At 49.4% G+C, this 23,856-nt stretch overlaps 1 protein-coding gene across 1 annotated transcript in view; it reads right to left on the reverse strand.

Annotated features, from left to right (window-relative positions):
* Positions 1 to 357: 357 nt before the first annotated feature.
* EFTUD2 (elongation factor Tu GTP binding domain containing 2) overlaps positions 358 to 23,856 on the reverse strand; it is a 105,531-nt gene continuing 82,032 nt past the window's right edge. Inside the window, exons 16-28 of the mRNA XM_075350253.1 lie at positions 19,360 to 19,553; positions 19,148 to 19,259; positions 18,875 to 19,015; positions 18,570 to 18,671; positions 18,360 to 18,442; positions 18,144 to 18,230; positions 17,817 to 17,943; positions 15,936 to 16,023; positions 15,730 to 15,848; positions 14,908 to 15,002; positions 14,665 to 14,818; positions 2,341 to 2,448; positions 358 to 707 (exon numbers count right to left, since the gene is read on the reverse strand). Of these exons, the coding sequence (XP_075206368.1) occupies positions 612 to 707; positions 2,341 to 2,448; positions 14,665 to 14,818; positions 14,908 to 15,002; positions 15,730 to 15,848; positions 15,936 to 16,023; positions 17,817 to 17,943; positions 18,144 to 18,230; positions 18,360 to 18,442; positions 18,570 to 18,671; positions 18,875 to 19,015; positions 19,148 to 19,259; positions 19,360 to 19,553 (1,506 nt within the window). The 3' untranslated portion in view covers positions 358 to 611. The remainder of the gene's footprint in view (positions 708 to 2,340; positions 2,449 to 14,664; positions 14,819 to 14,907; positions 15,003 to 15,729; positions 15,849 to 15,935; positions 16,024 to 17,816; positions 17,944 to 18,143; positions 18,231 to 18,359; positions 18,443 to 18,569; positions 18,672 to 18,874; positions 19,016 to 19,147; positions 19,260 to 19,359; positions 19,554 to 23,856) is intronic.

Consider the following 23,856-nt stretch of genomic DNA (forward strand, 5'->3'; position numbering starts at 1 on the left):
GTCCCGTCGTCCGGCGCTCCTGCACTCCCCCCCTCCCCGTGTTTGCTGTAACTATGCCGCAGTTTGTGCAATAAATTTGCCATTTCATATCTACCAGTGAGTTGCCGCCATTACTTCTTTTTTGAAGCTCTTTTTGGATTCTTACCTGTTGGCAGAGCACCACGGAGATCGGCTGGAGGGCCGTGTTCCACGTGAAAACCACAGATCAGTGAGTACACACCTGGGCTTGCAGTGCCTAGCTTTCTTTTCTTTTGACTACTTATAAATAAATATGTACACATATGCCAGATGGGGAAGATGCCGAACTCCCTTGCCGCAGCTATGCCATGAATTTAAACAAAAAAAAACAATACAGTAGACAGATGAAAAAGTTTATTAAAAAATAAACATTATGTACACATGAAAAGTAACTTATTGGGTAGAGTCAGGTTTCCTACATCATAAGAGCTCGGGATGTAGAGAATATTCACTGCAATAAAAACAGATTCACATCGGGCCAAAGACAATGGCACACTATGCAAAAATGAACGGAGCCACCCTGGTACCATACAGGAGGCAAGATGTTAATTGTAGCTGAATGATAAACCTTAAGGCAAGGCTTCTTATTGAGTTTACATTGGGTAGTTCAGTACCACATCCTGTTTGGCCAATTCCAACAACATAGGGTCGTCGAAAAACTTGCTGATGCTTACATCTTCACTTAGACCCTGCAAGAAAGAATAATAGTTATTATACAATGGAAAATACAGCCTTTTTTATTTTATATAGCTGAGGGCATTCACTGTGCACTATTTCCACATATCTAACTGAGCGTTCCATACCGGGCAGCATCATTATGTCAAGGAGATGCTTTTGTATAAACCCAGGATATGAGTTAGTTTAGGGACTATATAAAGTCACTCATTTTATCCAAGTATTGAGAAGCCAGGATGGACATATTTTAGGGGGATAACTGCTTATATCATGTAATATTATTATTATTATTATTATTATTATTATTAAAAACAAAGAGACATACTAAACTTACCAGTCTCCCACCAATCCTATTTTGGTGCTTTCTATTTCCCACCAGACTACTCTGGTGATGATCTTGGGTACACGAAAATGTACCCGCAACACCGAATATATATTACTACTATTATGTAATGTGAAAAGCCGTTTTCCAGTTTTAATTTTCCTGACTTTAAAATCCCTCCTACATAACAAATGACAGTCTATGGCTAGTTTTGTGGTTTTTCTGAAAAGTGCTCTTAATTTGTCTTAAAGGGGTGGTTCAATTCTCTGTAAAACTGATAGGGAAGGCTTTTTGTAAATACCTTGTGTTGCCAATTCAGCCTCTGAGCAGCGCTATTGTGGTCCGCTCTTCCCCATTGCGTTACTCCAGGGCTCTGTGACTTCTGGGATCTGGTGATGTCACGTCAACTTCCAGTTGACCTGACATCACCGACCCCAACCCCAGTCTTCCTGAGTGACTTAGCTGTGGGGGGCATTTCACCGTTCAGCACAACCCAGCATCTCCATGCTTGCTGCGCTCTGCAGTGAAGGAGAGAATGTGCGAGATGCTGCGCTGTGATGAGCAGTGAAACGCCGTCCACAGCCCAGTCACTCACGGAGACTGGGGCCGGGGCTTCGGTGATGTCCGGTTAACTGGAACTTGACATGACATCACAGGATCCCAGAGCTCGTGCAATGGGGAAGAGTGAACCGCGATAGCGCAGCTCAAAGGCTGAATTGGCAACACACAGTATTTACAAAAAGCGTCCCCTATCAGTTTTAGGGCATGTGCACACGTTGCGTCGTGTCACTGCAGAAAATTCAGCAGTGATTTGACAGCTCATGTGCGATTCAAATCGCTACAGAAACACTGCATAATAGATGCAGTGTTTCTGCAGAATAAATGTCGATTTCATGTGCTTGGGATGCTGCCTCTCCCAAAGACAGAGAGTGGGAGCTGCATCCAAAGTGCACGAAAGAAGTGACATGCTGCATTTTTGAACGCAGCGATTTGGATCAAAATTTCAGCATGCAAATCGCTACGCTCTCAAATGCAACTTGCAGTTGGATTATGCACAATCTTCATAGATTGTGCAGGGGACGCAGGACACATGCATTTACGCTGTAGTGCTAGACGCAGCGTAAATGCATGCAATACGCACACGTGCGCACATGCCCTTACAAAGATGTGGTCACTACTGCAGAGTTTTTGGGGATCCTACAGTAATTAGTAAAATAAAGGGGCAGTCAAGCTTTGTAAAGCACCATGATATAGATTATATCAAAGGTAAGCTATTAAAGCCACATTGACATAATACATTATCAAAGAATGAATCTATAACATACCTTCCTACGTCTCGTTTTGATCATAAATTCTCTGGCGAGGTGAGGTGCTGGTTGAGGTTCCAGTGGTCTTATAATGATGCTTTTATCCAAAGGGTCTCCTGGCACAATCTGTAAAGAATTTGAGAAAATCCAATTCAATGATTGGTAGTCAGGAAGAAGGGAATTTTGTTTACTTACTGTAAATTCCTTTTCTTCTAGCTCCTATTGGGAGACCCAGACAATTGGGTGTATAGGCTTCTGCCTCCGGAGGCCACACAAAGTATTACACTTTAAAAAGTGTAACCCCTCCCCTCTGCCTATACACCCTCCCGTGCATCACGGGCCCATCAGTTTTGGTGCCAAAGCAGGAAGGAGGAAACTTATAAATTGGTCTAAGGTAAACTCAATCCGAAGGATGTTCAGAGAACTGAAACCATGAACCAAAGAACAATTCAACATGAACAACATGTGTACACAAAAGAACAACAGCCCGAAGGGAACAGGGGCGGGTGCTGGGTCTCCCAATAGGAGCTAGAAGAAAAGGAATTTACGGTAAGTAAAAAAAATTCCCTTCTTCTTTGTCGCTCCATTGGGAGACCCAGACAATTGGGACGTCCAAAAGCAGTCCCTGGGTGGGTAAAAGAATACCTCGATAAAAAGAGCCGTAAAACGGCCCCCTCTTACAGGTGGGCAACCGCCGCCTGAAGGACTCGCCTACCTAGGCTGGCATCTGCCGAAGCATAGGCATGCACCTGATAGTGTTTCGTGAAAGTGTGCAGACTCGACCAGGTAGCCGCCTGACACACCTGCTGAGCCGTAGCCTGGTGCCGCAATGCCCAGGACGCACCCACGGCTCTGGTAGAATGGGCTTTCAGCCCTGAAGGAACCGGAAGCCCAGAAGAACGATAGGCTTCAAGAATCGGTTCCTTGATCCACCGAGCCAAGGTCGACTTGGAAGCCTGCGACCCCTTACGCTGGCCAGCGACAAGGACAAAGAGCGCATCAGAACGGCGCAGGGGCGCCGTGCGAGAAATGCAGAGTCTGAGTGCTCTCACGAGATCTAACAAGTGCAAATCCTTTTCACATTGGTGAACTGGATTAGGACAAAAAGAAGGTAAGGCGATATCCTGATTGAGATGAAAAGGGGATACCACCTTAGGGAGAAATTCCGGGACCGGACGCAGTACCACCTTATCCTGGTGAAACACCAGGAAGGGGGCTTTGCATGACAGCGCTGCTAGCTCCGACACTCTTCGAAGTGATGTGACTGCCACTAGGAAGACCACCTTCTGCGAAAGGCGTGAAAGAGAAACATCCCTCATCGGCTTGAAAGGTGGTTTCTGAAGAGCCGTTAGCACCCTGTTAAGATCCCAGGGTTCTAGCGGACGCTTGTAAGGTGGGACTATGTGGCAAACCCCCTGCAGGAACGTGCGTACCTGCGGAAGCCTGGCTAGACGCTTTTGAAAAAACACGGAAAGCGCCGATACTTGTCCCTTGAGAGAGCTGAGAGACAAACCCTTGTCCATTCCGGATTGAAGGAAAGACAGAAAGGTGGGCAAGGCAAACGGCCAGGGAGTAAAACCCTGATCAGAGCACCAGGATAAGAAGATCCTCCACGTCCTGTGGTAGATCTTGGCGGATGTTGGTTTCCTGGCCTGTCTCATAGTGGCAATGACCTCTTGAGATAACCCTGAAGACGCTAGGAGCCAGGACTCAATGGCCACACAGTCAGGTTGAGGGCCGCAGAATTCAGATGGAAAAATGGCCCTTGAGACAGCAAGTCTGGTCGGTCTGGTAGTGCCCACGGTTGACCCACCGTGAGATGCCACAGATCCGGGTACCACGACCTCCTCGGCCAGTCTGGGGCGATGAGGATGGCGCGGCGGCAGTCGGACCTGATCTTGCGTAACACTCTGGGCAGCAGTGCAAGAGGAGGAAATACATAAGGCAGTCGAAACTGCGACCAATCCTGAACTAATGCGTCTGCCACCAGAGCTCTGTGATCTTGAGACCGTGCCATGAATGCCGGGACCTTGTTGTTGTGCCGGGACGCCATTAGGTCGACGTCCGGCGTTCCCCAGCGGCAACAGATCTCTTGAAATACGTCCGGGTGAAGAGACCATTCCCCTGCGTCCATGCCCTGGCGACTGAGAAAGTCTGCTTCCCAGTTTTCTACGCCCGGGATGTGAACTGCGGAGATGGTGGAGGCTGTGGCTTCCACCCACAGCAGAATCCGCCGAACTTCTTGGAAGGCTTGACGACTGCGTGTGCCGCCTTGGTGGTTGATGTACGCCACCGCCGTGGCGTTGTCCGACTGAATTCGGATCTGCCTGCCTTCCAGCCACAGCTGGAACGCCTTTAGGGCTAGATACACTGCCCTTATCTCCAGAACATTGATCTGAAGGGAGGACTCTGTCGGAGTCAAGGTTCCCTGAGCCCTGTGGTGGAGGAAGACCGCTCCCCACCCTGACAGACTCGCGTCCGTCGTGACCACAGCCCAGGATGGGGGCAGGAAGGATTTTCCTTTCGACAGAGAAGTGGGAAGAAGCCACCACTGAAGAGAGGCTATGGCTGCCCGAGAAAGGGAGACGTTCCTGTCGAGGGACGTCGACCTCCTGTCCCATTTGCGGAGAATGTCCCATTGGAGTGGGCGCAGATGAAACTGCGCAAATGGAACTGCCTCCATTGCTGCCACCATCTTCCCTAGGAAGTGCATGAGGCGCCTCAAGGGGTGTGACTGGGCTCGAAGGAGAGATTGCACCCCTGTCTGTAGTGAACGCTGTTTGTCCAGCGGTAGCTTCACTATCGCTGAGAGAGTATGAAACTCCATCCCGAGGTAAGTTAGCGATTGGGTCGGTGTCAATTTTGACTTTGGGAAATTGATGATCCACCCGAACCTCTGGAGAGTCTCCAGAGCAGTGTTCAGGCTGTGTTGGCATGCCACCCGGGAGGGTGCCTTGACTAGAAGATCGTCTAAGTAAGGGATCACCGAGTGTCCCTGAGAGTGTAGGACTGCCACCACTGTTGCCATGACCTTGGTGAAGACCCGTGGGGCTGTCGCCAGGCCGAAAGGCAGTGCCACGAACTGAAGGTGTTCGTCTCCGATGGCGAAACGCAGGAAGCGCTGATGCTCTGGTGCAATCGGCACGTGGAGATAAGCATCCCTGATGTCGATTGATGCTAGGAAGTCTCCTTGGGACATCGAGGCGATGACGGAGCGGAGAGATTCCATCCGGAACCGTCTGGTTTTCACGTGTCTGTTGAGCAGTTTGAGGTCCAGAACGGGACGGAATGATCCGTCCTTTTTTGGCACCACAAACAAGTTGGAGTAAAAACCGCGACCACATTCCTGAAGGGGAACAGGGATCACTACTCCTTCTGCCTTCAGAGTGTTCACCGCCTGAAAAAGAGCATCGGCTCGCTCGGGGGGCGGAGATGTTCTGAAGAAACGAGTCGGAGGACGAGAGCTGAACTCTATCCTGTAACCGTGAGACAGAATGTCTCTCACCCATCGGTCTTGGACATGTGGCAACCAGGCGTCGCAAAAGCGGGAGAGCCTGCCACCGACCGAGGATGCGATTTGGAGAGGCCGAAAGTCATGAGGCCGCCTTGGGGGCGGTTCCTCCGGCGGTCTTTTTAGGACGTGACTTAGACCGCCATGAATCAGAGTTCCTCTGGCCCTTCTGTGGCCTGTTGGACGTGGAGAATTGAGACCTGGCTGAGGGCCGAAAGGACCGAAACCTCGGTTGTATCTTCCGTTGCTGAGGTCTGTTTGGTTTGGACTGGGGTAAGGACGAGTCCTTTCCCTTGGATTGTTTAATAATTTCATCCAATTGCTCGCCAAACAGACGGTCGCCAGAAAATGGCAAACCGGTTAAGAACTTCTTGGAAGCAGAGTCTGCCTTCCATTCGCGTAGCCACATGGCCCTGCGGACTGCCACTGAATTGGCGGATGCTACCGCTGTACGGCTCGCAGAGTCCAGGACGGCGTTCATGGCGTAGGACGAAAAAGCCGACGCCTGAGAGGTTAAAGACACAACCTGCGGAGTAGAGGCACGTGTGACTGCATTAATCTCAGACAGACAAGCTGAGATAGCTTGGAGTGCCCATACGGCTGCGAATGCCGGAGCAAAAGACGCGCCTATGGCTTCATAGATGGATTTCATCAGGAGCTCTATTTGCCTGTCAGTGGCATCCTTGAGCGATGAACCATCTGCCACTGCTACTATGGATCTAGCCGCCAGTCTAGAGACTGGAGGATCCACCTTGGGACACTGAGCCCAACCCTTAACTACGTCAGTGGGGAAGGGGTAACGTGTGTCATTAAGGCGCTTAGTAAAGCGCTTGTCCGGAAATGCTCGGTGTTTCTGGACTGCATCTCTGAAGTTGGAGTGATCGAAAAACGCACTCCGTGTACGTTTGGGAAACCTAAATTGGTGTTTCTCCTGCTGTGAAGCTGACTCCTCAATCGGTGGAGTTGGAGGAGAAAGTTCTAGCACCTGGTTGATGGACGCTATAAGGTCATTTACTATGGCGTCCCCTTCAGGTGTATCAAGATTGAGAGCAGCGTCAGGATCAGAGCCCTGATCTGCCACCTCCGCTTCATCCTCCAGAGAGTCCTCATGCTGAGACCCTGAGCAGTGTGATGAAGTCGAGGGAAGCTCCCAGCGAGACCGCTTAGCCGGTCTGGGACTGCGGTCCGTGTCGGAGTCCTCACCGTGGGACCTAGGAGTCCCCCCAGGAGCACTTTGCTGCGCCGACCGAGGGGGGCCTGGGGGCAATGATTCAACAGTGCCCGGGGCCTGTGTTACCGGTCTGGACTGCAAAGCTTCTAGTATCTTAGCAGACCATCTGTCCATAGACTGAGCCATGGATTGTGAAAGTGACTCAAAGTTTCTCAGCCAACCCTGCAAACTCTGTCCCTGCCACCTGGACAGTGGTAGCCGGTGGTTCTACCTGGGCCGAGGGTCCCACCAGTGCCTGAGGCTCCGGCTGAGTGAGTGTCACAGGGGCCGAGCATTGCACACAATGAGGGTAGGTGGAACCTGCAGGTAACATAGCCGCACAAGAGGTACAGGTTGCAAAATAAGCCTGTGCCTTGGCACCCTTGCTTTTTGCGGACGACATGCTGTTGTCTCCTCTTAGAGCAATCAGTGAGGGTATATAGCCAAAAGCAAATAATGCGGCCGAACAGAGCAAATGTATACAATGAAGGGAATTTTGTTACTTACCGTAAATTCCTTTTCTTCTAGCTCTTATTGGGAGACCCAGACGATTGACGATTGGGGGTATAGCTACTGCCTCCGGAGGCCACACAAAGCACTACACTAAAAAGTGCAAGGCCCCTCCCCTTCTGGCTATACCCCCCCGTGGTATCACGGGTTCTCCAGTTTTAGTGCCAAAGCAAGAAGGAGGAAAGCCAATAACTGGTTTAAACAAATTAACTCCGAGTAACATCGGAGAACTGAAAAACCGTTCAACATGAACAACATGTGTACCCGCAAACAACAAAAACATCCCGAAGGACAACAGGGCGGGTGCTGGGTCTCCCAATAAGAGCTAGAAGAAAAGGAATTTACGGTAAGTAACAAAATTCCCTTCTTCTTCAGCGCTCTATTGGGAGACCCAGACGATTGGGACGTCCAAAAGCTGTCCCTGGGTGGGTAAAGAAATACCTCATGTTAGGGCTGCAAAACAGCCCTCCCCTACGGGGGTGTCACTGCCGCCTGCAGGACTCTTCTACCTAAGCTGGCATCCGCCGAAGCATAGGTATGCACCTGATAATGCTTGGTGAAAGTGTGCAGACTGGACCAGGTAGCTGCCTGGTACACTTGTTGAGCCGAAGCCTGGTGTCGTAATGCCCAGGACGCACCCACGGCTCTGGTTGAGTGGGCTTTTAGCCCTGAAGGAACCGGAAGCCCCGCAGAACGGTAGGCCTCTAGAATTGGTTCTTTGATCCATCGAGCCAGGGTGGCTTTAGAAGCCTGCAACCCCTTGCGCGGACCAGCGACAAGGACAAAAAGTGCATCGGAACGGCGCATGGGCGCCGTGCGGGAAATGTAGAGTCTGAGTGCTCTCACCAGATCTAACAAACGTAAGTCCTTTTCATACCGGTGAACCGGATGAGGACAAAAGGAAGGCAAGGATATATCCTGATTAAGATGAAATGAGGATACGACCTTAGGGAGAAACTCCGGAATGGGGCGCAGCACTACCTTGTCCTGGTGGAACACCAGGAAGGGAGCCTTGGATGACAGAGCTGCCAGCTCAGACACTCGCCGAAGCGATGTGATCGCAACGAGAAACGCCACCTTCTGTGACAGGCGAGAAAGGAAACTTCCTTCAGAGGCTCGAAAGGCGGCTTCTGGAGAGCAACTAATACCCTGTTGAGATCCCATGGATCTAACGGCCGCTTGTACGGGGGTACGATATGACAGACCCCCTGTAGGAACGTGCGCACCTTAGAAAGACGTGCTAGACGCTTCTGAAAAAACACGGATAGTGCCGAGACTTCCCCCTTAAGGAAGCCGAGCGACAAGCCCTTTTCTAACCCCGATTGCAGGAAGGAAAGAAAAGTAGGCAATGCAAATGGCCAGGGAGACACTCCCTGAGCCGAGCACCAGGTTAAGAAAATCTTCCACGTTCTGTGGTAGATCTTAGCAGAGGTGGACTTCCTAGCCTGTTTCATGGTGGCAACGACCCCTTGGGATAATCCTGAAGACGCTAGGATCCAGGACTCAATGGCCACACAGTCAGGTTCAGGGCCGCAGAATTCCGATGGAAAAACGGCCCTTGGGACAGTAAGTCTGGCCAGCCTGGTAGTGACCACGGTCGGCCGACCGTGAGATGCCACAGATCCGGGTACCACGATCTCCTCGGCCAGTCTGGGGCGACGAGTATGACGCGGCTGCAATCGGATCTGATTTTTTGCGCAGTACTCTGGGCAAGAGTGCCAGAGGTGGAAACACATATGTGAGCCGGAACTGCGACCAATCTTGCACTAAGGCGTCTGCCGCCAGAGCTCTGTGATCGCGCGATCGTGCCATAAATGCCGGGACCTTGTTGTTGTGCCGAGACGCCATTAGGTCGACGTCCGGCACCCCCCAGCGGCGACAGATTTCCTGAAACACGTCCGGGTGAAGGGACCATTCCCCTGCGTCCATACCCTGGCGACTGAGGAAGTCTGCTTCCCAGTTTTCTACGCCCGGGATGTGAACTGCGGATATGGTGGATGCTGTGTCCTCCACCCACATGAGGATTCGCCGGACTTCCTGGAAGGCTTGCCGACTGCGCGTCCCTCCTTGGTGGTTGATGTATGCCACCGCTGTGGAGTTGTCCGACTGGATTCGGATCTGCTCTCTTTCTAGCCACTGCTGGAAAGCTAGTAGGGTAAGATACCCTGCCCCGATTTCCAGAACATTGATCTGAAGGGTGGACTCCTGCTGAGTCCACGTCCCCTGAGCCCTGTGGCGGAGACAAACTGCTCCCCACCCTGACAGACTCGTATCTGTCGTGACCACTGCCCAGGATGGAGGTAGGAAGGATCTTCACTGTGACAATGAGGTGGGAATAAGCCACCATTGCAGAGAGTCCTTGGCCGTCTGGGAAAGGGAGACTTTCCTGTCCAGGGAGGTTGACTGCCCGTCCCATTGGCGGAGAATGTCCCCTTGCAGTTGGCGCAGATGAAACTGCGCAAAGGGAACTGCCTCCATGGCTGCCACCATCTTCCCTAGGAAGTGCATGAGGCGCCTTAAGGGGTGCGACTGGCCTTGAAGGAGAGACTGCACCTCTGTTTGCAGTGAACGCTGCTTGTTCAGCGGAAGCTTCACTATCGCTGATAGAGTGTGAACTCCATGCCGAGATACGTTAGTGATTGAGTCGGTGACCGATTTGACCTTGCCAAATTGATGATCCACCCGAAAGTCTGGAGAGTCTCCAGCGTAACATTCAGGCTGCGTTGTCATGCCTCGAGGGAGGGTGCTTTGACGAGTAGATCGTCCAAGTAAGGGATCACCGGGTGTCCCTGAGAGTGCAAGACTGCTACCACTGCTGCCATGACCTTGGTGAACACCCGTGGGGCTGTCGCCAGACCGAATGGCAGAGCTACGAACTGAAGATGGTCGTCTCCTATCAAAAAACGTAGAAAACGTAGGTGCTCCGTAGCAATTGGCACGTGGAGATAGGCATCTTTGATGTCTGTTGAGGCAAGGAAGTCTCCTCGAGACATTGAGGTAATGACGGATCGGAGGGATTCCATCCGGAACCGCCTGGCGTTCGCATGCTTATTGAGCAGTTTTAGGTCCAGAACAGGACGGAAGGAGCCGTCCTTTTTTGGAGCCACAAAGAGATTGGAGTACAAACCCTCGCCCTCGTTCCTGAGGGGGGACAGGGATCACCACTCCTTCTGCTCTTAGAGCGTCCACCGCCTGCAGCAGGGCATCTGCTCGGTGGGGCCGTTCTGAAGAATGGAGTCGGAGGACGAGAACAGAACACTGTCCTGTGCACGTGAGCACAATGTCCGTCACCCACCGGTCTGTGACCTGTGGCAGCTAAATGTCGCCAAAGGCGGGGGAGTCTGCCATCAACCGCGGATGCGGAGAGAGAGAGAGAGCTGAGAGTCATGAGGAGACCGCCTTGGTAGCGGTTCCTCCGGCTGCCTTCCTTGGGCGTGATTGAGCCCGGCCGGAATCTGAGCCCGTCTGAGGTTTTGTAGCCCTTTTGCACGAGGACAATTGGGACCTGTCCGAGCTTGGGAAGGACCGAAACCTCGACTGTACTTTTAGGACAGCATTAATAGGGTAAGTCGCAGAGCAGACATTGCGGAGGTACGGACGCCTCTGCGGTACAGATGTACATGTGCTCAAGGCCAGCTGCGCAAGAACAGCTGAAAAGGTTAGGTTGCCTATACGGCTGTGAATGCCGGAGCAACCGACACGCCGATAGCCTCCTAGACAGATTTCAACCAGGGTCCATCTGTCTGTGAATGGCATCTTTAAGTGAAGCCCCATCTCCAGTGCAACTATGGCTCTAGACGCAAGCCTGGAGATTGGAGAATCCACCTTTGGACCCTGGGTCCAGCGCTTGACCACGTCAGGGGAAAAGGGATAACGTGTATCTTAAAAACGTTTGGAGAAGACGCTTATCTGGTAAGCGTGGTGTTTCTGGACTGCTTCTCTGAAGTCAGCGTGGCCAGAAAAATACTCAATATCCGTTTGAGATACTGAAAAGGGACTTCTCCTGCTGTGAAGCGGACTCCTCCACTGGGGGAGCTGAGGGAGAAAGATCCAACCTTCCATTGATGGACGCTATAGGATCATTCCGTATGGCGTTACCATCCGGTGTATCCGGATTGATAGCGATGTCAGGATCAAAGTCCTGGAGAGCTGCCTTATCATACAGAGAGTCCTCCTGGGACCCCCCCGTTCCAAATGAGGTTGGTCAGGAAGATTGCCCATGGCCTGTCTGGACTGCAAGTCTCTATCTTATGACAATATATCTGTCGAAACTGCAACTCCGTCCCTGTCCTTGGACAGGGATGACAGGTGGTTTCTTTGGCCACGACTAGTAGAGACCCCGGCAGACGAAGTGCTAGAGACCCCGGCAGACGAAGTGCTACAGGGGAGCATGCACACAATGGGACGGTGTCATGAACAGCATCCCATGTAGTAAAAACAGCACTGAAAATCTGTGTTGCTTTTTTGCCGCTGCCGACTAGCCATCTAGAAGTATATAGCCAAGATTGGTGACCGTACAGTGCAATGTATAGCATACAAGCATAAAGTACAAATGAACACTGCAGCACAAGCAATACAAGCAGCATAGAAGCCTGTGCCCTGGCACCTCTGCTCTTCTGCTGCTGTAGACTAGTCATCTAGGGGAATATAGCCCAGAAGAGTGACCATACAGTGCAATGTATAGCATACAAGCACAAGTACAAATGCACACTGCAGCCCATGCAATACAAGCAGCATAGAAAAAAACCTGTGCCCCAGCACCCTTGGTTTTCTGCTGCTGTAGTCTAGCCATTCCAGGAGAATATAGCTAAGACTAGCGACTGTACAGTGCAGTGTATAGCATACAAGCATAAACACAAATGAACACTTCAGTACGTGCAATACAAGCAGCCTAGAAAGCCTGTGCCTTAGCACACCTGCTTTCCTGCTGCTGATGTGTCGCTCTCCAAGCGGGCATATAGCGACCTATGCAGTTAAAATACACATGTACACACTGCAGTATATATTGGGGTCAGCACTATGTGTGCCGCTTACCGCCCGCCTATAAGCGGGTGTATGGTCGCCACCGTCCTGCCTGGTTGCCGAAAGTCCGAGCTCGGACTGCAGTAATGGCTGCCGGCGTCTTCCCCAGCTCGTGTGAGGAGGGGCGGGCCGTGGGCGTGCCCCAAGTCAGAGCGGGAATCCGGCGTCCGACAGTGTGCAGTGAGAGGGCTGGAGCATGTAAATAAGGCTCCAGCCCTCGGCACTGCTGATTGCTCAGCGTCTGTCCCCTTCCCTGAGTGACAGGGAGGGGGCGGGAACGAAGCGGCACTAGGCCGCAGAAGCCGGGGACTGGATTTATAAGCGCCGCCGCCGTAAAAGCGCGGTCGGCGCCCAGTCCCTGGCGAACTACAAGTCCCAGCCGCGCCGCCGCTCCCGGAGCGTCCGGCGCGGTAGTTCCCAATACACAAAGTCACTCAGCCAAGCTGCAGTGACTGTAACCCTTTACTGTCCCCGGCGCACTAGCACACCCAGCAAGTCTGGAGTGTGCTGTGCCTGTGTGTACGGGGACACAGAGTACCTGTAATGGTGCAGGGCCATGTCCCTGAACGGTACTCCAGCTCCGTATCCAGCAGGTTCAAATGGGTCTGTGGATGGAGCCCGGCGTCAGAGCTTTGAGGCCGGCAGGATCCCACTTCCTCAGAGCCCCCCAGGGGGATGTGGAAGGAAAGCAGCATGTGGGCTCCAGCCTCCGTACCAGCAATAGGTACCTCAACCTTACAACACCATCAACGGGTGAGAAGGGAGCATGCTGGGGGCCCTATATGGGCCCTCTTTTCTTCCATCCGAAATAGTCAGCAGCTACTGCTGACTAAAATCTGTGGAGCTATGCATGGATGTCTGACCTCCTTCGCACAAAGCTTGAAAACTGGAGAACCCGTGAAACCACGGGGGGGTATAGCCAGAAGGGGAGGGGCCTTGCACTTTTTAGTGTAGTGCTTTGTGTGGCCTCCGGAGGCAGTAGCTATACCCCCAATCGTCAATCGTCTGGGTCTCCCAATAGAGCGCTGAAGAAATATGGATATATATATACACTTCGGCACCCAGGGGGGCCAGCACCTGGTAACCGGTGCGGCTTACCGACCGCCCTCAGCGGTTGTGTGTCCACCAGATTCCCTGCCTGGGCCTCCCAGAGCTGTGGAGCTCGGTCTGAAGTTCTCCACCGGCAGAAGTGATGATAACAATGGCTGCCAGCGTTCTCAGAGGAGGAGGGAGCCGTGGGCGTGCCTCATAAAGTGCGGGAATCTGGTGCCCCACAGTGCTCAGTGAGGGGGGAGGAGGATACCTAAGTATGCTCCAGCCCTCACCGCTGACGTCCAGTCTAGCGTCCCGCCCTTACCCCTGACTGACAGGCCCGGGGGCGGGAGTATGCGGTACTAGGCCGCAGAAGCCGGGGACTAAATTTAGTAACGCGGCCGACAAACAGGCGCGGTCGGCGCGGTAGTCCCGGCGACACAAAACACACAGCAGCCGCTGCAGCGTCTGTTACACGGGCGCTCTATGCGCCGTCCCCAAGGGGACACAGAGTACCTCAGAGAAGCAGGGCCTGTCCCTGATGATACCCGGTCTCCTGTCCGTCAGATTCCCCCAGGGGCTGCGGAGGGAGCCCGGTCCCAGTGCATGGTGACCGGTTAGGATCCCACTTCTCCCAGAGCCCCTAAGGGATGGGGAAGGATAACGGCATGTGGCTCCAGCCTTTGTACCCGCAATGGGTACCTCAACCTTAACAGCACCGCCGACCAGAGTGGGGTGAGAAGGGAGCATGCCGGGGGCCCTGTTAGGGGGCCTCTTTTCTTCCATCCGATAAAGTCAGCAGCTGCTGCTGACTAAAATGTGGAGCTTGCGTGAATGTGTGCCTCCTTCAACACAAAGCGAAAAACTGATGGGCCCGTGATGCACGGGAGGGTGTATAGGCAGAGGGGAGGGGTTACACTTTTTAAAGTGTAATACTTTGTGTGGCCTCCGGAGGCAGAAGCCTATACACCCAATTGTCTGGGTCTCCCAATGGAGCGACAAAGAAAGATAATAGTTATCTACTAATAATCCTTCAGGCCATTCAGTTCTATTTTACCTGCCAGTGATGAAAGACAGATAAGGAGAAAGCCTGTCCTTGTGTGTGAGTGCGCAGATCGGTCTCAAAACCAAAGGAATCAATTGCTGGGATGAACGCTTTGATGGTGTAGAGCGGTGAGCCAGGAATAGGAGCATCTTGCGTGACATGGCCTCTGCAGGACGGAACGAAGCGTGTTACTGACTGTTCTAAAATAGAAATGGATCACTAGGCATGTAGAAAGAATCGTAAGTGATCACTAACCTTCTTCTAGCCAGAACAGTGTACACAGCAGACACACAGTCCGCAGGAGCTTGCACTTCTACAAAGTAATATGGTTCCATGAGACGTGGAGTGGCCTGCAAATCATAAAGCAAGAGTGAAACATTGGCACATAGAAAATAACCTGTACTGTACATGGCATTTACATGCGCCAAGCAGCATGATTTCAATTATTTTCTTAAAGGGGTTTTCCCATAGAATAAATGTATAAACGCTCACAGCTCGGCTGCTGAGATCCTCACTCATCCCAAGAACAAGGGACCTATTTAGTGGTAGTCAGCATATGGAACCACCACTTCATATAGATAGTGTAGTGGTAATTATGTGCAACCACTAACAAAGGGGGCTTTGCGAATCTCGTTTTTGTGATTGGTGAGGGTTCCCAAGGTCGGAACACCAGGCATCATACATTTTACACTTATCCTGTGGATAGGGGATATCTGTTGTTTATGGGATAACCTAAGGTATAATATGGACAGGGCAGACTTTCAATTAGTGGCCAATGTTACAAGGAGCTGTCTGTCAGCAGAATCTGTGCTAACATTACATCATTACTTGTTAATTGTCATTTGTTTTGTGAGAATGTGGACAGATCCTCATTAATTCACTTAGTTTTGGCTCGTTTCCAGCTGAATGAGTTTAGCTCCTTTCTTCATGCACAAATGAAAACCCCGTTAAGTTTTTACAATACATGACATAGTGCACAGGATTGTCAGAGAAAGTTTGCAACCACTATCAATCAAAAGCGTTACTTAACATAAAATATGCCATTAATGATACTAATATTGGTGCTGAAAAGCTTACCATGAGGAAAGCAGAGTACACTACTCTGCGGGCTGTAGGAATGATCTGTCCTCCTCCCCGATGCAATGGCTCCTGAGCAATTACTGCATCCAAGATTTTAAACTTCACATTTCTGATCACTAAATGGAAAGGAAATGTATATAAGACATTGGAAACCCTAAGGCATTGTTTGCTCTTGACATGCTATAACACTGTAAAACACTCACACTCATCGCACAGAGGACCCTCCCTGGTCCCCCACTGGAATCCCTGTACAATGCTGTCCTTCACAGAGCTCAGCAAAGCTTTATCCACCTGTAGCAACACAAAGAAAGGGCTATGAAAAATCTCCTGGGAATGGATTATCTGCTATCCAGGAATGGACCAAAACATGGAATAAATCACACAGAAAGAATAACTATTCAAACCACGTACAGGCGCTAGGTGCACCCTTGGTGTTGCCAAAACTTAAGTGCACCTTCCCACCTACTTGTTTCCCCTCCATCTTTCCCGTCTCCCCCTGACTTTGATTGACAGCTTTAACTTTATAGAGCCATGATGGGCAGACATAAGGGGAAAACAGGCAGGGGGAATATGCACTAGAAGGGTGCCCGATTGCCTGTACTAGGATTGAACCTTCACATTCTGTGCTGACAGACGGGATGTATTTGCTCAGGCACAAGATTATGGGCGGCACTGTGCATGACCTCACACCAGCGCCATGCTAGTACCCGCCCATAAGGGGACGGCGTACAGCGGCAGGAGAGGGGAACGAAGGACAAAGAGAGCCCGCCCTTTAGGCCCTACTAAAAACTTGCATACGAAAAGGTAATATTTATAAAGTTGTTTTTGCGGTCTGAAAAGGGGGCCAGATACAAGGCACACCTTCATAGAATGCAGCCGAGGAGCTGCAGAAGGTGGTAGTTTTAGTTGCATAGGGAAAAATCTGGTGACAGGTTCCCTTTAAATAATAAAAACTTATTGAACTCTAAAAGGAATCTATCACCACCTCTCTGAGGGCAGAATAGTAGTGAAAGAATGTGATTTCAGCACTGTATACTTTATGTCTCTTTGCAGCGTTGTACTTTTTTGTGATAAAAAGCGCACAATAGGGCATCACTTGGGCAATAAGTTTTAGATACTATGATATTGCTCACCTGGCTGGCAGGCACAACTCTTATGTAGGTTTGGATACCAGATGCTTCTGTATACTGGGGTAAAACCAGCAGTAAATGCAATAGTGGGAAGGGAGATACGGATAAATCACTGATCAAGAAAATATCCAATGGAGATGATGGTGTTAACAAAAGCAGTTTTATTAATCTACGCATTTTAGAAGACTACAAATTATTTTAGAAAAGAAGGAGTTTGTTCAACTCAAACGTGTAGACTAATAAAACTTTTGTTCAACACCATCTCCATTGGATATATTTTTGATCAGCAAATGTATTCATATACCTCTTTCCACTATTGCGTTCTTTTTTTGGTGACATATACACCTTTATTTGATGTAGCAATTCTATTAAGCTCTACAGAAGGAATCCTTGATATTCATGAGCCAAGGGGTCACCTATTAATTGACAGCCTCTATTATTATTGTACATAGGAGAAACCTGTCAATCTATGACAGGAGCTGTCAGGTCATCATTGGGCTGCAGGTCATGGATAATAAGTAGGGATGCTCGAATACCTCAAATATTCGGCTTTGCGAATATTTTCCGAATAGGCCACCGCTATTCGTGAATATTCGATGCGCAATGTAAGTCTATGAGAAACCCGAATAACAACTATTCGGAACTATTCGGGCTTCCCTTAGACTTACATTGCGCATTGAATATTTGCATATCAGCGACTTATTCAGAAAATATTCGCGAAGCCGAATATTTGAGGTATTCGATCATCCCTATTAATAAGGACTCCTAATTCACTGACACTGGAAGAAATAAGGTTAGCTTCTTTCAAAAACTACCGCACGGGCACATGTAACAAGCACTGTGACACAAATATTTGCTACCATATAAGTTTAGCCCAAGGTTTTCTTGCAAGAACAACACACATAGTATGTATTGCCTATGTGTCAATAACATAGCAACAGACCAAGCCTTTACCTCAGAAGGCAATGTGTCATCTACCAAAATGTTGGGACCTGTAGTGTCTGGCCCAAAAGCCCAGATAGAACGGGCAGCCAAAAGATCCCAGTCATATTTTGTCTGGAAAAACTCTCCTAGTTTCTTCCTGTGAATTAAGAATACAAGGGAAAATTTAGAAACAATCCTAAAAACAGTCAAGAATTTGGAGCCTTGGGTCCCATATATAAAAAATACATCACGTTAAATTTACAAGTCTTAACACAATACACTTTTTACTACAAGGATAACCTATGCAATGCCATTCTATACGGATGCTCTCAATATCAATTCGAGCTTTACACTCACCTGTTCCATGAAATCTGCACCACTTCATTTTCTATGTCTTCGGCCAGGCCTTTTTCCAGTGGCTCGGCAATCATTGTGATTTTATTTCTGTAGACAAGATATTCAGGGTAAGGACAGTGCAAGCAGAGGCTTCCCCCGCGCAGCCGGGGAACATTTTTTACAATGTCATGAAAACATGAATACTTTGTCAACTGGTGCCAAGAGACAGAAACTTACTTCTTGTTTGGTGTCTCGGCAAAACATTTTAGGGACGAGGTTTCCACTACAGTCTCACAAAAGGTAACCACTGGATCTGCCACCTGAAAAATTAAGAAGGGGTTAAATAAGGAACATATCAATGAGGCTTTCTGGTATATACCAGTAAGGCAAAACTCATGTCTAATATGCTCCCATATATCAACAGACAGAGCAAGGACCAAAGCTTACCTTAATATCAATCTCTGAATACATTTTGCGGAGGTCGTGCATTACGCAGTCAAGATAGAGCTCTCCGGTGCCAAGGATGACATGTTCCCCGGACTCCTCAACCTACATAAATACAGACCATTACTACACAAGAAATGGGTACATAGTGTATGGTATCACCAATGAGAATAACAGCCCAAATCTCATCAATCAACATTAATAGGCTTTAAATTAAAAAAAAACAAAAACAAACCCAAGCCTTATAGTGAGAAATGATGTCTAAATAGTTGGCCTTATGTACATTACGTATGAACTAGAAAAGATACCTTGGTGGTGAGCGATGGATAGCTCTTATTGACTTTCCTTAGACCATCTAACATCTTTGGCAGTTCTGAAGGGTTAACAGGTTCCACAGCAATCTTGATGACAGATGTTGTGTTGAACTTTAATGGCCGAAAGATCTGAGCCTAGAAGATAAAATAATTTATAATGCATTAATAATAAACAATAACTTTTAACAGTTTATGGACCTCCTCCCACCAGAGCAGTTGCACCTAAATTGGTAGTAGGTATGAAACAAATTATTTGCCATTGTTTACCTCCTCATTGCCTCTTGGCTCTGTGATTGTAGCAGTCTTCACTATAGGCTGGTCCACACCCTCAATGAGAACCCAGTTGCCGGATGGCACTCTGTTCACTTCAATATGATACCTGCAAGAAACAAAAAAAACAAATTAATAAGGAAAGAAAGCACAATTTACAATTGGTTGACATCAGTAACCAGTGACATCTTTACAAAATCAACACTTACCTAGCCACCGACACCCATAGTCTTCCTACAGTGCAAATTTGGGAATCTTCTTCATCTTCTAACGTGTAATTTTCACCAAGGACCTTAACAGGTTGCCCTGCGTGAATAGTCCCACTCAGCACCCGGCCAAAAGCGTGGAACTGTACTCCATCATCTGTGCTGTACATCTTGGTTGTGTGACACATTAGTGGGCCCTAAAAAGAGACAACCACCAATAGTAATGTCTGACGCCATGGACCAATAGTAATGTCTGAAGCCATGGACATAAATCACCATCAAAGCTATGCCATTTCCAAGGTGTACTACTAAGAACAGATTAGTAAACATATATAGCAAAAAGGAGAACATGCACGCATCGAGATCACAATATAAATTATACACACACACACACACACAGTTGTGCTCAAAAGTTTACATACTCTGGCAGATTTTTTTGCTTTCTTGGTCTTTTTTCAGAGTGTGAATGAAAACACAATCTTTTTTTCCCACTCATGGGTGGTGGTTGGGTGAAGCCATTTATTGTCATACTGTGTTTTCTCTTTATAAATCATAATGAGAACCAAAAACATCCAAATGACCCTGATCAAAAATTCACATACCCCACTTCTTAATACTGTGTATTGCTAACATCAATGACAGTTTGAAGTCTTTTGTGGTAGCTGTGGATGAAGCGCTTTATTTTATCAGATGGTAAAGCTGCCCATTCTTCTTGGCAAAAAGACTCCAGTTCCTGTAAATTCCTCAGCTTTCTTGCATGAACTGTGTGTTTGAGTTCTTCCCAGAGTGGCTCAATGATATTGAGGTCTGGAGGCTGAGATGGGCACTCCAGAACCTTCACTTTGTTCTGCTGTAGCCAATGACAGGTCGACTTGACCTTGTGTTTTGGATCGTTGTCATGTTGGAACGTCCAAGTACGTCCCATGAGCAGCTTCTGGGCTGATGAGTGCAAATTTGCCTCCAGTATTTGCTGATAACGTGCCGCATTCATCTTTCCTTCAATTTTGACCAAATTTCCTGTGGCGTTCTAGCTCACACATCCCCACATCATCAGTCATCTACCTCCGTGCTTTACAGTAGGAATGGTGTTCCTTTCATCACAGGCCTTGTTGACACCTCTCCAAATGTAACATTTATGGTTGTGGCCAAAAAGTTTGATTTTGGTCTGATCACTCCAAATTACCTTGTTCAAGAAGTTTGGAGGCTTGTCTCGGTGCTGTTTGGTGTATTGAAGGCAAGATACTTTGTTGCATTTGCGCAGTAATGGCTTTCGTCTGGCGACTCAATCATGCAGCCCATTTTTCCTCAAGTATCTCCTTATTGTGCATCTTGAAACAGCCACACCGCTAGTTTTCAGTGAGTCCTGTATTTCAGCTGATGTCATTTGTGAGTTTTTCTTTGCATCCTGAACAATTTTCCTGGCAGTTGTGGAAGAAATTTTTGTTCGTCTACTGGGACACGGTTTGGTTTTTACAGAGCCCCTGATTATCCATTTGTTAATCACAGTTTGAACAGTGCTGACTGGCATTATCAATTCCTTGGATATCTTTTTGTATCTCTTTCCTGTTTTATACAGTTCAACTATCTTTTCCCGTGGATCAGTTGACAATTCTTTTGCTTTCCCCATGACTCTCAATCCAGAAATATCATTTGCTAGATGAAAGATGCCAGAGTCTGTCTGGATACCAGAAACTCACTCAGCTTTTAGGTGAGGATGTAACTTTTATTAGCCAATCAAACCTATTTGTGTCAACTTCTGTGCATGTCATCAGGCAAAAATCACCAGGGTATGTGAACTTTTTTTTATCAAGGTCATTTGGATGTTTTTAGTTGTCATTATGATTTAAAAAGTGAAAACACAGTATGACAATAAATGGCTTCACCCAACCACTAACCATGAGTGGAAGAAAAGTTTTTGTGATTCATAATCTCTGAAAAAAGGCCAAGAAAAAGAGAATTTTGTTTACTTACCGTAAATTCTTTTTCTTATAGTTCCGTATTGGGAGACCCAGACCATGGGTGTTTAGCTTCCGCCTCCGGAGGACACACAAAGTACTACACTTAAAAGTGTAGCTCCTCCCCCTGAGCTTATACACCCCCTGGTGAGCCAGTCCCAGCCAGTTTAGTGCAAAAGCTGAAGGAGAATAGCCACCCACAAGTAGAACAGAGCAAGAGCCGAAACAACCGGAGACTCTGTCTTGACAACAGCCGGTGATAACACACGGAACAAGAAAATTGCCAATGGGCAACAGGGAGGGAGCTGGGTCTCCCAATACGGAACTATAAGAAAAAGAATTTACGGTAAGTAAACAAAATTCTCTTTTTCTTTATTGTTCCTTTGGGAGACCCAGACCATGGGACGTTCCAAAGCAGTCCCTGGGTGGGAAACAAACAGAAAAACTAAGAAGTAGGCAAAACCTAACTTCACAAATGGGCGACAGCCGCCTGAAGGATGCGTCTGCCCAAGCTCGCATCTGCCGAAGCATGAGCATGCACTTGGTAGTGCTTTGAGAAGGTATGCAGGCTAGTCCAAGTGGCAAACTGACAGACTTGTTGAGCCGTAGCCTGGTGCCTAAAAGCCCAAGAAGCACCGACAGCTCTGGTCGAGTGTGCTTTGATCCCCGGCGGGGGAGGCACCTGAGTACTCTGGTAGGAGTCCGAAATGGTCGATCTAATCCAACGGGCCAAGGTCGGCTTAGAAGCAGGGAGACCCTTGCGCCTCCCTGTGGTTAGCACAAAAAGAGAGGTGCACCGCCTAAGTGCAGCGGTGCGAGACACATAAATCCGGAGAGCACGCACCAGATCTAGAGTATGCAGCGCTTTTTCAAAGCGATGAACAGGGGCCAGACAGAAGGAAGGTAAAGTAATGTCCTGGTTAAGGTGGAAGGGAGAGACCACCTTAGGAAGAAAGTCCGGAGTCGGACGGAGAACCACCTTGTCCTGGTGAAAAACTAAAAAAGGTGACTCCGAGGAGAGCGCAGCCAAATCAGAGACTCTCCCGAGAGAAGTTATGGCAACTAGAAAGGCCACTTTCTGAGAAAGACGATACAAAGAAACCTCCCTAAGAGGCTCAAAAGTGGGTTTCTGCAATACCGTGAGGACCAAGTTAAGGTCCCAGGGATCCAAGGGCCGCCGATAAGGCGGAATGATGTGAGACGCGCCTTGCATGAAGGTGCGAACCTGAGCCAGCCGGCGCGAGACGCCGCTGGAACAGTACTGACAGAGCTGAGACTTGTCCCTTGAGAGAGTTGAGGGACAGTCCTAGCTGCAGACCGGACTGTAGAAAAGACAGAAGGGTCGGCAAAGAGAATGGCCAAGGAGGATGGCCGGAAGAGCGACACCAGGACAGGAAAGTTTTCCAAGTCCTGTGATAGATCTTGGCGGAGGAAGACCTACGGGCCCGAGTCATAGTGGAGATGACCTCAGGAGGAATACCAGAAGTCGTCAAAATCCAGGACTCAAGAGCCACGCCGTCAATTTGAGGGCCGCAGAATTCGGGCGGAAAAACGGACCTTGCGAGAGTAGGTCTGGACGGTCCGGAAGATGCCACGGCATCTCTACGGACAGTTGGAGCAGATCCGGATACCAAGCTCGCCTGGGCCAGTCCGGTGCAATGAGGATGACTCAACGGCCCTCCATTCTGATCTTGCGCAGGACTCTGGGCAAGAGAGCTAGAGGGGGAAACACGTAGGACAGACGAAACTGGGACCAGTCTTGAACCAGAGCGTCCGCGGCGAAGGCCTGAGGATCGTGGAAGCGAGCCACGTAAACAGGAACCTTGTTGTTGTGACGGGATGCCATTAGGTCCACGTCCGGAGTGCCCCATTTGCGGCAGATTGACTGAAACACTGCCGGGTGCAGGGACCACTCACCACCGTCCACGCATTGACGGCTGAGATAGTCTGCCTCCCAGTTTTCCACGCCTGGGATGTGGACTGCGGATATGGTGGACTTGGAGTCCTCCGCCCATTGAAGGATGCGTTGTACCTCCATCATTGCCAGTCGGCAGCGTGTCCCGCCTTGGTGATTGATATAGGCAACCGCCGTTGCGTTGTCTGACTGGACTTGAATGTGCCTGCCCGCCAACAGGTGGTGAAAAGCTAGGAGAGCTAGAAACACGGCTCTGGTTTCCAGCACATTGATTGAAAGGGCTGACTCGGACGGAGTCCAAGTGCCCTGTGCTCTGTGGTGGAGATATACCACTCCCCAACCGGATAAACTGGCATCCGTGGTGAGAATCACCCAGGACGGGGCCAGGAAGGAGCACCCCTGGGACAGGGAGAGGGGCCGAAGCCACCACTGAAGAGAGCTCCTGGTCCGTGGCGACAGAGCCACTGACTTGTGTAAGGAGGAAGGCCGCTTGTCCCAACAGCGGAGAATGTCCAGCTGCAGAAAGCGCAGATGGAACTGGGCAAAGGGAACAGCCTCCATGGACGCCACCATTTGACCCAGCACCTGCATCAGGCGCCTGAGTGTATAACGGGGTGGCCGCAGCAGAGA

The sequence above is a fragment of the Anomaloglossus baeobatrachus genome, chromosome 5 (genome assembly GCF_048569485.1).
Source record: "Anomaloglossus baeobatrachus isolate aAnoBae1 chromosome 5, aAnoBae1.hap1, whole genome shotgun sequence".
Taxonomy (NCBI): Eukaryota; Metazoa; Chordata; class Amphibia; order Anura; family Aromobatidae; genus Anomaloglossus; species Anomaloglossus baeobatrachus.